Here is a 16,616-nt window from a genome sequence, read left to right as displayed (position 1 = left end):
ACCACATACTCCTACAATCTACAATACTTTAATACATCTCTCATCCTAACCTACTGTTTATGCTCACCTCTTCCCCTTCTGTGTCACCCTAGTCTGTCTAACCCTCCCTTATAGAATGTAAGCTTTCACGAGCAGGGTCCTCTCTCCTCTTGTGCCTTTCTTAGAATATATAAACCTCTGCCACCCTGATGATTGCTTCAGAGTCCTGTCCCCCTGATGCAACTATACATATTTACCATGTACTTGTCCTAAACTGTCTTGTGCTTTAATTCGGTATGTGTTTTTGCTCATAAATATTCTCTGTAAAGCACTGCGGAATATGTGTGCGCTGCATAAGAACCTGTTAATAAATAAATAAATAAGTGAGCAGTATGCATGTCCTCATGTGCATCCTTATATGCAGGAGTAGCGGATGAGTAGTGTGTGGTCAGAAATTGGGTCCCTATTTGTCTGACGCTGGCTGTGTATTAACTCCAGGGTCCCCCTAATGCCTGTATTGTGTGTGTGTGTGTGTGTGTGTGTATGTGTGTGTGTGTGTGTGTGTGTGTGTGGGGGGGGGGTTATCCCTAAACTTCCAGTATTTAGTTTTGGCAGCAGAAAATTATTTCAATTATGGTTTGTGTAGGCATTTAACCAAAGATCAAAATATTGTTTTAACATTGTATGTGAGTCATATAATTTAATATAGGGTGGGGGGGACTAGCAGGAAGTAAGCCAGTGGAGGGATCTTGATGTTCTAGGCCAGGGTTGGCCAAAATTGTCCTCAAGGTCTACCAACAGTTTATATTTTTCAGGCTGCCTTGGTACAATACATTGGTTAGGAATTAATGCACATGTTTGAAAATGTGACAGTTAGGAATGACTATACCTGTATACAAGCTAGGTTGTCTGGAAAACAGGAACTAACTGCTGGTACATCACGAGGACCAGTTTGGCCAGCCCTGTTTTGGGCCAAATGGTGTACAACTATCTATACACCATTGCAGACCTTTCATGGACACAGTATTCTACAATATAATAGCCTCTTTCAGCAGTTTGTTGTCACACGGCATGGATTGTTCAGAAATTGCTAGGGAACACAATGAAGAGTCCAATGTTGACTTGGCCTCCATATTTACTAAGATTTAGTTCCAGAAGAACATCTATGGTCATAGTTGCATTAACAAAACTGATAGTTAGCAATGCATCATCACCGCACAATTTACAGTAGTTAGATCACGGCCAGGTAGCAGATTCCACACACTAAATTCGGAGAGTCCATTCCTCAGCAACAGCGAATTAGCCAGGTGTTTTGGCAGCATATATTTTTAACTTGTCTAGTATTATATTATGTTAGTTTTGTATTTGGAATGAATAACTTTCTCTGTTTGCTTCCACAGGTGCTATCTAAATCTGGAATCAGTTCATACAAAGAACATAAATTAGACCTTAAAGAGCAAGTAAATCACCCAAGTGAGTATCATATATCCTATGTACATTACATAAGATGTATGTGAGTAGTCCATGGCTGACTGATTATGAAGATTAGTGGTTACTGAAGATCACAACTCAATGCTTGATGACCCTAGGGCATATCTCAATCTAAACACCCATACAGCTCTATACAGTACCCTGAATTCATAAAGATTAACAAAATTAAACAAAAAAAAAAACAGTGTGGGAATTGGTGTGTTGAAACCATGTAATATAATTATGAATTATTGAATAATTTTTCCAGCCTTCGGTCTGAAAAGTCAGTAAATACTGACTTTTCAGTTGGCCACTGTACTCCGAATCTGGGGCGGGCGCTGACGTGAGCCAGCTGCCCCAAGCAGGCAACAGGGGATGCGGTCATTTGGTCTCCAGCATGATGGTCGACAGTCATTAGGTCGATATCATTAGGTAGACATGGGAAAAGACCAAATGATCCCAACACGGCATCAGCTTGCCTCCATTAGCAGGGAACGCCCAGCATTTAGGGGGGGTGGGGAGAGAGGGCCGGGAGAGGAGGGCCAAGGCTGGAACAAGGGATCCAAATGGACCATTGCGCTCACGGAGGGCTTGTTCCTTCATAATCCACACCACCACTGGTTGCCTTTAGTAACCAGGTGGTGAGCGAAGTGGAGCGAGCCACCATGGGGTCCCTTGTTCCAACCTTGCTCCCCCTCTTCCAGTCCCCTCTCCTTCTCAGGTCCTTACGGCGAAGGGGAACTAGTCACAACTGCATTTCTATGGGGATGCCCATAAAACGACTGTGATACTCGCTGAAGGCGTTTGCACAGGGGGTTTGCACATGTGCATATTCAAACAGGTCTGAATCGGACCCCAAATCCGTTGCTTAGTAAATTCCAGTGGTTTCTAATTTAAACCAAAACCACTGCTTAGTAAAATTATCCCTACACGACTGTGCTATACCTGGTGCTGGGTGCATTTAATTCAATTAGTAAATGCCTGTTCACACCCAATCACCACATTTGGTACTTATGTAATATCTGGGCCCCCGTTTTTCTTATAAGACCGCATCCCCTCGCGGGGCTCGCTGCGCTCGCCACGCTTCGGGCACGGGGGCTCGCTGCTCTCGCCACACTATATAAAATCAACTCCATGCATAGTTGGATAGTAGGGGTATGAAAAAATGGGGTGCATTTAACATGGGAGCCCAGATAATACATAAGTACCCCACATTTAAAGCTTCTCCATTTATTTATTATTTAATGTGATCATTTATTTATATTTTGCCGCAAGGGTTCCGCAGCGCCTAACATAATCTGTATATGTGTTACATAATTATACAGTACCACTTCTTCTCTGAGATGTTTTCTGTATGGTCAACAATTGCAGGATTGTGTCTGATTCATGTTTTTTTGGTTTACAGCAATACACGGGTCATTCCCTCTAAATATCCATGTAGATAGAAGTTTGGCTCCTGTTTTTGCAGTCTTAATTTTCACTATATTGCCCAATGGAGAAAATGTTGTAGGTAAAACAGAATACAAAGTTTCAGACTGTTTCAAGAACAAAGTGAGTACACTAAACATATAATATACCAGAATGCAACATAGCAGTTCAACCATAAATTACATTGTTTTATTATGGGTGACATTTAATGAAATGCGATTTCCGTTTTTTTGCGAATTTTTCCGCAAAAACTGCCGTTTTCGGACTTTTTCCGAAAATCGCATATTTTTTTTTTTGCCGCGATTTCGCACATTTTAAAGGTGTGATTTTTAGTTAGACTAAAAATCGCATCCAGATGTTTTGCCATTAAAAAGTATAGAACTCGCATATTTAATGGGTTGCGATTTTTAGTAAAGGTTACTAAAAATCGCAAAAAAAAATAGACCAGGTTCTGACTGGCGATTTTGTCAGAAACATGCACAGATCATTGAGATCTGTGCATGGTTCTGTTGTAAAAAAAATAGTAAAAAAAAAAACGGGGTGCGGTCCCCCCTCCTGAGCATAACCAGCCCCGGGCTCAAAAAGCCGGTGCTGGTATCATAAAATCAGAGGGACAAACAAATAGGGGTTCCCTTGATTTAATGAAACCAGCACCAGGCTCAAAGTCCAGCGCTGGTTCCCAAAATACGGGGGACAAAATGACTAGGGGTTCCCCGTATTTTAAGAACCAGCACCAGACCCAACCAGCCAGCAGGGTAATGCCACAGCCGGGGGACACTTATTATATAAGGTCCCGCGGCCAAAGCATTATCCCCGTGGCTGGTCAGCATGGGCAGGGGTCCTGGGGAAGTGGGGACCCCCCCAATGAAGGGGTGCCCCCCCTCCAGGACTTACCAGCCCATGCTGAAAGTCTGGGGCTGTCCCCGATGCCCCTGGGCTGATGAAAAGTGTAAAAAAAAAGAATAAAAACTATTGTTTTCTATTGTAGAACTATGAGTCCCAGCAAGCCTACCCCGCATGCTGGGACTTGGAGAACCACAAGTCCCAGCATGCGGGGCATTAAAGGGCCCGCTGGCACTTGTAGTTCCACAGTACAAAAAATAGTTAAATAAAACACACACTGACACCCAGAAAAATAAAAGTTTAATACATCCACAGCCCACACATACTGATACTTACCTACCTTGAGCCCGTAGGTCGGTCCCTGGATCCTGGGCTGAAGAGTCCGGTTCCGGGGCCTTGGTCCTGGTTCCGGGGCTGGTCCGGGGTCCTGGGCTCCAGGGCTGATGTCTCCGGGGTCCAGGATCCGAAGTAATCCAAAAGGGGTACCTGAGGAAGGAAATACTACTCACCTGGTCCCCGGCGACGACCCCGACATCTTCTCCGGCAGATGCGCTGCTCCCGGCTGGTACCTGTTCACGGACTGGAGAAGTGCAGAGATGTTCATCTTCCGCGCCTCTCCTTAGAATGATTCCATTGGCCGCCTAGCAGCCAATCAGGAGCCGAGAAAGTCGGTGAAAAATCTGTTTGCCGAGTGCACGCTCCCTGCCTTTCGAGCGGGGGGGTGGAGAGGGGCGTGGGGTCAAGAATTGCAAAATTCTCACATTTTCCGAAAATCCCACATTTAATAGGGTGCAAACAGCATCTCTTTTTGCCATGAAATTCGCACATTTTGACCTTGCGATTTTTCAATTCACATCCGGATGTTTTCCCATTATAAAGAATACAACGCAAATTTGACAGAACCATGCACAGATCATTGAGATCTGTGCATGATTCTGTCTTAAAGATTGTGTAAAAGTTAAAATTTTGAAAAAATTGGCGTGGGGTCCCCCTTCCTAAATACTGGGGACAAAAAAACTGGGAGTCCCTCTGTATTTTGGAACCAGCAGGGACACTTTTGACATAAGGTCCCCCACCGTATCATCCGCACCATGGCTGGTTAGCCCTGGATGGTGTACTGTATCTAGGGGAGTGGGGAAACCTCCCCCCATTACAGGGGTCCCCAGAGGGTTCACCTGCCCGGGCGTCCCTGGGAGGTGGACGCCAGGCTGATGCGTGTAAAATGAAATAAATAAAAAACATTCCTTTTTTCAGGTGAACTACAAGTCCCAGCAGGCCTCCCCCACATGCTGGGACTTGGCGAACCACAAGTCCCAGCATGCGGGGCATTAATTGGCCATTGTGGACTTGTAGTTCACCTGTAAAAAGAATGTTGGAATAAAAACACAAACACATAGGAAAATATAACTTTATATATCTTACACAAATATAACTTACACAAACATTATATATGATCAGGAAGGGGGACGCCACACCATTTTTTTTTTTTACTAAATACTAAATATCTCACACTTTTATGTCTAAAAAAATAGCACATGTCTAAAAAAATTGAACATTATCATTTCTAAAAATCGCATGTTTAAAAATCGCACATTTTCATTACTAAAAAATGCACTTTTTCCTTACTAAACTAACTCACATGCAAATTCAGACTTTTACAAAAAAATTGCACCCTATTACATTTGCAAGTTTTTCACAAAATGTGCGATTTTTTTTGCATGCGATTTAGTGCGATTTTAAAACATGACTAAAAATCTCACCCTATTACATTTTGCCCATAATATTCCCAGTAGTGCCATATGTATCAGAAAATGCCCCCACTAGTACTGTTTACTCACATACAATACCCCACTAGTGCTGCTTACACACAAAAAGGTTGGAATTTACTAAGATGAATTAATCAAATAAATTTGCATTTTCATAGGAAAATACAATTTTTGGGGCGTATTCGTATTTTTGGCATAGTAAATTTTCGTATTCATATTGATGGGACATTTTTATTTCTATTTACAAATACAAATGAATACACCATCGATAGAATACGACAGGAATCATCATTCAAAAGAATGGTGATTCCTGATTTACTAAGCGGCCGTATTGAAAATACGGCCGCTATTTGGCGTAAAACGGCCGCAAATGGCCAAGCAAATACGGCAGGAAAATACACTTTATTTTCCTGTCGTATTTGGCAGAAGCCTGCATGGATCCCTACTCATTTTTTCCCCCGTATTTTGGGAACCTGCCCCAGCCCTGGAGCCTGGGGCTGGTTTTAAAAAATCGGGGAACCCCTCTCTGGTTGGTTTCCTGATTTTTTATTACCAGCCCCGGCTCTTTCAGCCTGGTGCTGGTTATGCCTGAGGGGGGACCCCCACGCCATTTTTTAAATTTATTTATGTATTTTTCAAAAAAAATTTACACACTGCAGTCTGCACGGATCTGACTTATCCGTGCAGACTGCCTATGCGAATTCATATTAGCGGCCGTATAATACGAATGAATACGCCATTAGGGGTTTACAAAGTTGTCGTATCTGACTGCTTTGTAAATTACCCTCCGGAACACGAATTTGCATACGGCTGAAACAGCCGTATGCATTCGTATTCATTCGTATTAAGAATACCAATATAATATATGGTGTTCGTATTCTTTGTAAATTTCCCCCAATGTCCCTTATGCTGCTTTCAGACCGCAAAACTGGTTTTGACCAGGTATTTTAAAACGCTTCTAAAAATTGGTCTGCCAGCTAAAAACCCCTTTCACACCGCATGTCTTTAAAAGGTATTTCAGTGCAGTTTTTGTTCCTTTACAACACTGAACCCGTTTTAGTCCATAGAAAATAGTGAAAAAAAAGGGTCTGAAACGGGTAGGACCCTGCTTTATTACCGTTTAGAAATACCAGTTCAATAGAACCGGTAAATTCACTCTGCACCTTTCAGACTGCACAAATTACCATTTTAAAACGGCAAAATAACAGGTAAAAAATGCGATATGAAAGGGGCATGATACACATAACCCTAAATCATTGTTAATAAATAATTAATAATGTGCCTGCTACTGCCGCTTATACACATAATGCCCCCGACAGTGCTGCTTATACACATAATACCCACTAGCGCCTCTTACCCCCAGTAGTGCTGTTAAATATGCCTGCCCTGTATAGAAACATCCCACGGCCCAAATCATTGTGGTGGAAGCGGGGGCAGTAGCCATGTAGATAGTATGGTAAGCCTATTAAAGTATATGAGCTATATGTAGTATTATTTAATGCTAATGGTGGTTCTTGATTTAAATACAGTAGCTATACAGTAGGTAGACTGTAGAATAACTCACAGTTTAAGTGATTTTGTGTAGTGGGATTCAATTTAAGTTCCATTCGAAAGTGCTACAGTGCAACTAAGAGCAGATAAAGGTCTTCTCATACTGACATGCACATATTGGAAGATAAGTAGAGATGTAGTCTAGAGGCTGTCAATTTATGGAAGCTACTGTACTGCCTGGCTCCTCTTTTGAGTTTTGACATGCAAATGGTATCCTGATCTGAGGGAATAACTATAAAAGTAAACACTCCATAGCAGAAAAATGTCAACACAGCTGACATTATTATGCTGATACCAGTTTAATTACTAATTTATCCAGGATGCCGTGAGAAGCCGCATTTTCAGGAAAGGTAATACCCTCAAAACCCATCCACAACTCTATAATCCTGCCTACAAGGAGTATACTGTAGATGTTACTGGATACAGTTAAAATGTTCTTTTACTTTAAAATCTTCTATTTGCCTTTCCTTTTAATGTGCAATATTTCACAGGTCCAACTCAGTTTCTCTGAAGCTCAGGTCCGTCCTGGAGAACATGTGAATCTAAAGGTTACAGCAGAGTCTGGATCCTGGTGCTCTGTGCGATCTGTGGATAAAGGTTTCTTACTCCATGCACCTCATGAGGACTCATCAGTAAGACGTCTTTTAGTAAGTTGACATTTATTCTTTAAAATGACGGACACCAGGGCGGGATTATGGGGGATGGAGGGGGCACTCACATAAGAGCTGCCCTCCAGTGGTGGCTGGTGTATCACAGAGGTGAGGAGAACGTTAGGCTATTATTATAAAGGATACTGGCCCTTATTCTAGTTGTTTCGGACAGGAACTGAGTGTTCTTCGCCCCGCCTACCATACAGATTGCTCACCGTCCGAATGCGGTAAGACGCCGAGCGTATGGACCGCGAGTGGATGTTTCATGTGAAAACCTCCTCCATCTGTGGGAACCTCCCCCATCCTCCGATGGTCGCCATCCATCGAATGATGGTTGGTGACCAGACCACTCGGACCTCCAGACCACTCAGAGATTTTTCCATATGAAAGCAGGGATATGGGCGGGCAGCTGACATCCGGCTATATCAGTTGTCCGCCCCCCACACGTGCATCACGGCCGCATTACCATACGTTCGCCCAGTGTTTTCATGGGAACGCCCGTGAAATGCGGGGCGTACGCATATGGTAATGAGCCCAAACAGCCCTTCACGCCCCTCTCCACCCCCTGCTCGGATGGTTCCGTACGATCATTTTCTGCACGGACCTCACTCCATGTTTAGACGTGCGAGGCATTCGCACATGCGCAGATACGCCTCTGAACATGCGCAAATACCAAACATCGGCCGTCCGACCGCACACGGAGCCGTCCGACTCAATCAGAATATGAGCCACTATCTCAAAAAGAAATTATGTATCACTAAATGTTTCAAAAATTATGCTGGTCCATTTAATTACCGTACTTCCTGGTTCGTACCAAGATAACAGTCATGCCACTGCACATGCAAGGTCTGCTCACTGAGAATGTGCTGGTGGGGATTAAAGGAGATCCCTCTCCTAGAACATTGCCCTCTCCTGGTACATATCTGCTGCAATCCCACCCCCCTCACACACACACACACACACCCTCTTAAATCCGGGGATATTTTTTTTTGTGGTCTACCCCGCAATATACTATTGATAAATTTGTCCCAGATCTTATTTAAGTGGATAATTACAATGTTTGGATCTTGAATGGGGCGGCTATTGTCACATTTTATCTCAGTTTTAATGTGCACGTGGCTCTCAGTTAACAAAGTTAATGTTGAAGTACTATAGGATTTATTTAGTAAATGTATAAAAGGCTTTTTTCTAGTATTTTAGCTGGAGAAAGCCATAAAGAGAGTGAAATATTTGGTCTCTATCAGTGATTTTACCACTTTTTATTTGTTAGTGCAGCCGCCATACATTTCCAGGTGGGGCTGAACATTATTGCTATTGATATAGCTGAGAGGATTAATTATTCTCTGAAATACACAAATCCATATCTGGAATGCGTAATGTCTCCTGTCACTGGAGACATCATGGAAGAGATTATTGCTCTCCGCACCTTCTCTGTTGGAACCCACTCTGAAAATACACTGGATTAAGACTTATTTTACTGGCTTTTGCAATAGAAAGACTAGTTTAATTCATGGTAAAATCCACAAGTTCAAGGACCTGATGCAAACAAGGAAATAATAAAGACTGTGTAAATGACCTGCACTGAACCGGGCTGAGACTCCCCTTGTTGTAGGAGTCCTGCAAAGAATTTTGTAATCCTGGGTTCCGCACTCTTTACCTGCTGAATATTCTGAACAGATGCCCCCATCATTGAGGAGATACTTGGCTTCTTTAACCTGGATACAATCCGCACACTGGTAGAGGCTGTCTGGACTGGGTAATCATAAAATCTTTAACCACAGGACATTACCTCCAGCAGAAGTCAGGATTATAAAATTATTTGCAGGACCCCTACAACAAGGGGACTCTCAGCCCGGTTCAGTGCAGGTCATTTATGGAGTTTTTATTATTTCCTTGTTTGCATCTGCTTCTTGAACTTGTGGATTTTACCATGCATTTTTATAAGTTTATTGTGTTATTAAAGAATACCATACTTATTAATACAGTAAGTGCTGTTATCATGTAGCCTTACAGTCAGGGCCGGCCTTAGGCATAGGCACACTAGGCAATTGCCTAGGGCATTTGGAATTCCTAGGGGCATCAGCAGCTTCTGCTGATTAAAATGATATGCAGCATGCCTATATTCTGTGTGAGTGAGGCTGTATCTGCATATGAAATAGTGTATTCATGGAAATCACTGTAACATAGCATTCCGTATGCAGGTACAGCCACAGTCGCACACAAAATATAGGCATGCCGCATATCATTTTAATCATCGGAAGCTCCTTGTGTGTGCTGGTCATAACAATGCAAATAAGACGAATTTTCAGCAAAAAAGGCACCCAACGTTAGCAGAAGGGCCAGGAGCTGCATGGCCTATTGAGACAAGATGTATGAGGAAACATCTGAATCCAAGCAGAGGCAGAGGTCACAGTATTAGCGGCTGTGCGAGTGCGGTCTGCGGGTGGGTTGGTTGTGCAATAGTGTTCGGCATATGTGTAAGGGGCATTATGTGTGTCATGTATAAATGCATTAATAATGTGCGACATATGTGTAACAAGCATTATGTGTGTCATGTGTATAAGGGCATTAATAATGTGCGACATGTGTAATGGGCATTTTGTGTGTCATGTGTATAAGGGCATTAATAATGTGAAACATATGTGTAAGGGGCATTATGTGTGTCATGTGTATGAAGGGCATTAATAAAGGTTGGCATAATGTGTAAGGGGCATTACAGTTATAAGGACATAAATAATGTGTGTCATGTGTAAGGGGCATTACTGTGTGGTATTATCAGGGGTGCCGAGAGAAAGGGGTAGGGGGTACAAATTACCCAGGCCAAAGCCTGATGGGAGGGCCCAGTGGGGGCCCTGGGCCCCCTCCCCTTAAGTGACAGCAGCAGCTGCAGCTCTTCTCCTCTGCCCAGCACACACTGCTTTGTGCTGGGTTGCAGTGTGGCCATGGAGGTGGTTAAAATACAATATTTTCTCAGGATTTTTTTCTAAGGGTATAATTTGATGAGTAATGTATATAAGGTAAAGTGGTACTACAATGTGATGTAACATGAATAAGGGACACTCTCACATGATATAATGTGAATAAAGTTGCACTACTGTGTGGCATAATTTGAATTTGGGGTAAAATTGTGTGGCCATGCCCCTTCCCAGCAAGAACGCACCCCTATTTGGGCTGCGCACCAAATGTGTGCACTGTTTCTATTTAAAATATTGCAGGTAGGAGCACCAAAATGATGACTGCTATGATGAGGGTTGATGGTGCTGGGAAAGGGGAGCAGTGTCAGAGGCGGAACTAGTGGCGGTGCTAGGGGGCACCAGCCAAAATCTTGCCTAGGGCATCATTTAGGCTAGGGCCGGCTCTGCTTACAGTAGACAATTATATGGCCCAGATTGGGTGCTGTTATCCTTGACGAGGCCCGGAAGCTTACCATATCTTTTGCAAAACATATGTAACTAAGATCTCTGAATTGCCTTCTATTATGTTGGTTATTCAAATCTTATTACTAATGCCCTACGGTGTGCTGGGGGTTAAATCTCCCTCCCTTGCAGCACCTGGGGGGCATAACTAATTTGATTGAGCAGCTCTCACATTGTTGTAATTATGAATCACCTTCTGCAGATAATTAGTAATCAAAAAAAGGAATGTATTTCTGTTATCATTTTGTGTACAGTTACAGAATATGGCAACGATTCTTCATTCAGGAGCACCTCCTCCATTCGCAATGAGGGAACCTAAGGCGCATCTTTGCAAAGAAAATGAGACTCTGCTAGAAAATTTTTGGGACTTTCACTTAGATGCTTCTGCTTTTTTTGAGGTATGTTTAAACTATAATTCATTCCTTATAAGTAAAAATGATGAGTAATCAAGGTGCAAAAACACAGATGAGCTGTTTCTAAACAATCATAACTTATTTAGATTATTTTCAGAGTTCTATCCATGAACAGTATCTTTTGTAGTAATGTAACTTTCTTTCTTTTTCTTCAATCATTTCTCACTATGGAGGTTATTCTGGTTGGTGCGGTTATGTCCGCGTGCGGTCGGTCCGCCGATGTTTGGTGTTTGCGCATGTGCAGAGGCATATCTGCGCATGTGCGAACGGGACGTACATCCAAATTCCGCATGAATTGTGGACACTACGAACAGGGGGAGGAGAGGGGCGTGAAGGGCTGTTTGGGCTCATTACCATATGTGTACACCCCGCGTTTCATGGGCGTTCCCATGAAAACGCTGGGCGTACGTATGGTAATGCGGCCGTGACGCACGTGTAGGGGGCGGACATATGACATTGCCGGATGTCAGCTGCCCGCCCAGATCCCTGCTTTTGCACGGAGAAATGCCCGAGTGGTCTGAGCACGCGGGTGCTGCCTGACCACTCGGTCCTGCATTCGATGGTCTGCGACCATCGAATGATAGGGGAGGTTCCCAGAGATGGAGGAGGTGTATACATGAGAAATCCACTCGTGCTCCGTGCGGTCAGCGGCTTACCGCATTCGGATGGAGTGAGCGATCCGTACGGAAGGCGGGGCTCAGGACGCTCGGTACTGGCCGCATATTCGGATCCGACCGCACCGACCAGAATAAGGCCCAATGTTATGTAAAAAAGAAGAAATGGATATACATGTGTTGTTTAAAACACAACAAATACGGGATGAATGTGTTTCTATAGTGGATAGTGAAACATACCACACCCACATCAATGTGTTTGGTTTAACACTTTTAAAGGTATTTTTTAGGGCCTTTACCAGATCCACCCACTGAAAGGACAAGGCAATACATGTACTTTCCACTCACTTCAAAGCGTGCGAGAATAAATGCATAACGTTTTCTTTAAAGCATACCCCAACTCACAAAACTGAAGTAGGGACAAAACTCAATCAGGTTTCTTTAACTTTCTTATCCAGCCAGACACAGACGGAAAGGAATGAGGTAAAAATAAGTAATTGAATAAATCCTTGGTAAAAGAAAATCCTTAAAAAACTATTTATAAAGTCACTATACGTTTTCAACGAGGGACCTGCCCAACTGCAGCAGCAGCCATTATAATGTGCAAGGTCCATGCAAAGTGGCCTCACACACATAGCTGATGTATTTTACCTCCTTATCACAGACGCATGTTGTGGGGAACAGGTAATATGCCATTGACAGTGGAAACTCCCTTAAATTTAGGAGTCTTCCGGATGTTTAGGAACAGGGTTGGACAGGCCCAAAGGGGTACTTGTGAAATCCCTTGGTTGGGTTCTACCCCCTATTCTGATACCAGGGGTGAAATTTAAAAGGATGAGATAGGGAACAGTGATCACAATATGGTTTCACTGGAAATCAACTTCAGTAAATTACATCAAAAAGGATCTGCAAAAATACTAAACTTCAGAAAAGCAAACTTTGAATTATTCAGGGAAGCCCTAACAGGAATTGGGTGGGAAACGGTTATGGAGGGAAAAAATGCAGAGGAAATGTGGGATACTCTAAAAAAGGTGCTTGATTCACTAACTATTGAATACATTCCTAAAGTAACTAAAGGTAAATTCAACAAAAAAAAGCCACCATGGTTGGACAAAGAAATAAGGTCAGCTATCAACAATAAAACCAGAGCCTTTAAATTCTATAAAAATAACTTGAATGAGGAGGCGTTCGCAAAATACAAAGAATCAAACAAAACTTGTAAAGGGGTAATCAAAGCAGCTAAAATATTATATGAAGAGTGCATAGCCACTGAAAGCAAAACCAACCCAAAGAAGTTTTTTAAATACATAAATAGTAAACGTTTAATTAACCCCTTCACGACATTTGACGTATATATACGTCATGGCCGGGAAGTACTTCCCGACACATGACGTATATATACGTCATGACTTTAAACTGTCACTGCGTCTCGAGACGCAGTGACAGAGGGACGATGTCTGCTGTCCCTGACAGCAGACATGTCCCTGCGTGCCCAGGGGGGGCTGCGATGCCGCCCCCCCGTCGGCGATCGCTGTGATTGGCTGTTCAGTGTGAACAGCCATTCACAGCGTTTTCCTGTGTTACCAGCGAATCAGACGCTCGGTAACACAGGTGTCAATCACCGCCGGGCGTCAGGGGGCATGAGGGGGTCATCGGTGACGATGACACCTCACCCCACCCTCACCCCACCTGTCCCCAAGGCTGTGATTGGTCCGTGGGACCCACGGACCAATCACAGCCAAGGCGCGACATTTAAACTAACGGTGACTGCGCTGCAGACGCCATTCCGGTCTGGAATAGCGTGCAGAACGGTCACCGTGCCTGTCTGCCGTGATACTGACCTGATCCTTGCTAATACTTACCTGATCCTTGCAAATACCTTACCTGATCACTTGATCACTGCTTGTAGCGTGCTGGACGCTTCCTGGATCTGACTTCCTGAGACTTCCTGCTGCTGCTGCAGTGTGATAGAGAGATAGAGAGAGAGATAGAGAGAGATAGAGAGATAGTGACAGAGAGAGCTATATTTTGTGTCTGCTACCCCCCCTTTTTGGGGGTGCAGGGTTTTTTTTATATATAAATAACTGTCAGTGCTGCTGCTGCAGTGTCATAGAGTGATAGATAGTGATAGATAGTGATAGATAGTGAGAGATAGAGAGATTTGTGTCTGCTACCCCCCCTTTTTGGGGGTGCAGGGTTTTTTTTATATATATAACTGTCAGTGCTGCTGCTGCAGTGTCATAGAGTGATAGATAGTGAGAGATAGAGAGATAGAGAGAGATAGTGACAGAGAGTGATAGAGAGTGTATATTTTGTGTCTGCTACCCCCCCTTTTTGGGGGTGCAGGTTTTTTTTTATACATATAACTGTCAGTGCTGCTGCTGCAGTGTCCTAGAGTGATAGATAGTGATAGATAGTGATAGATAGTGATAGATAGTGAGAGATAGAGAGAGATAGAGAGAGATAGTGACAGAGAGTGATAGAGAGTGTATATTTTGTGTCTGCTACCCCCGCCTTTTGTGCTGATCACTATATCTGAGGTGATCAGCAACTTTTTGGGGGCGCAGAGGTTTTTTTTTTTTATATATACCTGTCAGTTGCTGCCAGTTGCACCAAAGGTTGTGCACCTGCTGCCCCTCACTGGTAATCAGTGTCGCATCACTGATCACCTTTTTTTTTTTTTGTGGGTGCTGTGTGGTCTTTTTTTAATTTTTTTTTTACACACATTGTGATTTTGTGGGTGTCCTGTGGCCACTGTGCGCTGATCAGTGACGTACATCACTGATCAGCTTTTTCGGCACAGGGTTGATCTATTTTTTTTTTTTTTGATCAAATTCCTGTTGCCTTTGAGCGCTGTTCAGTGACGGACGTTACTGACCAACATCTGTGCTCAATTTTTGGCGCAGGACCTTTTTTTTTGTTTTTTTAACCCCTTCAATTTTTTTTTTTTAACCCCTTCAATTTTTTTTTTTTTAACCCCTTCCATTTTTTTTTTTTGTATAAAGTATTTTTTTTTTCTGCACTACATACACACTACACACTACATACCCCCCGGGTTGAAATAAAGTTTGTACCCCCCCCTACACTATACACGTGTTGAAACATTTCACTACCAGTAACACAAAAATAAAAATGTCATCCCAAATGTCATCCCAAATGTCATCCCAGTCATCCAGAAGAATGTATTCAGTGGAGGAGGCATATGCCATGCTTGCTTCTGATTCTGACACAGCCAGTGAGGCAAGCGGGGAATTTGAAGGATTCGTCTTAAGCTCCTCTTCCTCCTCTGGTGATGAGGGACCCCCTCAAAGACGCCCCCGTAGAGCAGCTGAGACCCCCCCCCCCCCAATAATTGATCTCGTATGGACCCCACCACCAGACAATTTTGAGCCCCAGGTTCCTGAGTTTTTGGCCATGCCAGGAATCCAATTTGATTCCACAGGTCTCAGAGAAATTGACTTTTTCAAATTATTTTTCTCTGATGATTTTATAAATTTAATGGTGGACCAAATTAATTTATATGCCCAGCAGTTTATTGCTCAAAACCCCACGTCATCATTTGCTAGGTGGACCCCTGTAGATGCAGTAGAGATGATGATGTTTTGGGGTCTGGTGTTTCATATGGGCATAGTAAAAAAGCCACAAATTAGGCAATATTGGAGTACAGATGTTCTGTACAGCACCCCATTTTACCGTATGGCCATGCCCCGGGCTCGTTTTGAGGCAATCCATAAATTTATACATTACACCGATAATGCACAGTGCCCACCCAGAGATGATCCCACCTTTGACAGGCTATTCAAAGTCAGGCCGGTCATTGATCATTTCAGTGCCAAATTTGCAGAGCTATACATCCCTGATAAATGTATTAGCATCGACGAGTCCCTTATACATTTTAAAGGAAGGGTTAAATTCCGCCAGTACCTTCCCAGTAAGAGGGCAAGGTATGGCATAAAAATGTATAAGCTGTGTGAAAGCACCACAGGGTACACCCACAAGTTTAGGGTATATGAAGGGAAGGATTCAAGAATTGAACCGCCAGAATGCCCCCCCTCCCTCGTAGGTGTTAGTGGAAAAATTGTCTGGGATTTAATGCACCCCTTCCTGGATAAGGGTTATCACCTCTATGTGGATAACTTTTACACCAGCATCCCCCTGTTTAAGGCCCTTGGTTCAAGAGGTACAGCAGCTTGCGGTACTGTGCGTAAGAACCAAAGAGGCCTCCCAAAAACGCACATTGCCCAAGTAATGAGAAGGGGTGAAAGCAGGGAAATATGCACCGAAAATATGTTGTTGGTCAAATATAAGGACAAGAGGGATGTCCTTATACTGACAACAATTCATGGAGACAGTACCACCTCCATCCCTGTACGAGGTACCAGTACCCACACCTCAAAACCAAATTGTATCCTAGATTACAATAAGTACATGGGCGGAGTGGATCTTTCAGATCAGGTACTGAAGCCGTACAGTGCCCTGCGGAAAA

At 43.3% G+C, this 16,616-nt stretch overlaps 1 protein-coding gene across 1 annotated transcript in view; it reads left to right on the top strand.

Moving 5' to 3' along the window:
* The window catches only part of LOC146009230 (alpha-2-macroglobulin-like), a 240,847-nt gene that overhangs the window by 109,040 nt on the left and 115,191 nt on the right, over positions 1–16,616 (top strand). The window contains exons 13-16 of the mRNA XM_083149392.1: positions 1,380–1,452; positions 2,855–3,000; positions 7,529–7,684; positions 11,358–11,501. Of these exons, the coding sequence (XP_083005518.1) occupies positions 1,380–1,452; positions 2,855–3,000; positions 7,529–7,684; positions 11,358–11,501 (519 nt within the window). The remainder of the gene's footprint in view (positions 1–1,379; positions 1,453–2,854; positions 3,001–7,528; positions 7,685–11,357; positions 11,502–16,616) is intronic.

Source organism: Crinia signifera, chromosome 6 (genome assembly GCF_055691185.1).
Source record: "Crinia signifera chromosome 6, ASM5569118v1, whole genome shotgun sequence".
Taxonomy (NCBI): Eukaryota; Metazoa; Chordata; class Amphibia; order Anura; family Myobatrachidae; genus Crinia; species Crinia signifera.
Note: the sequence above shows the minus strand (reverse complement) of the source record. Positions and strands in the feature narration are given on the sequence as shown.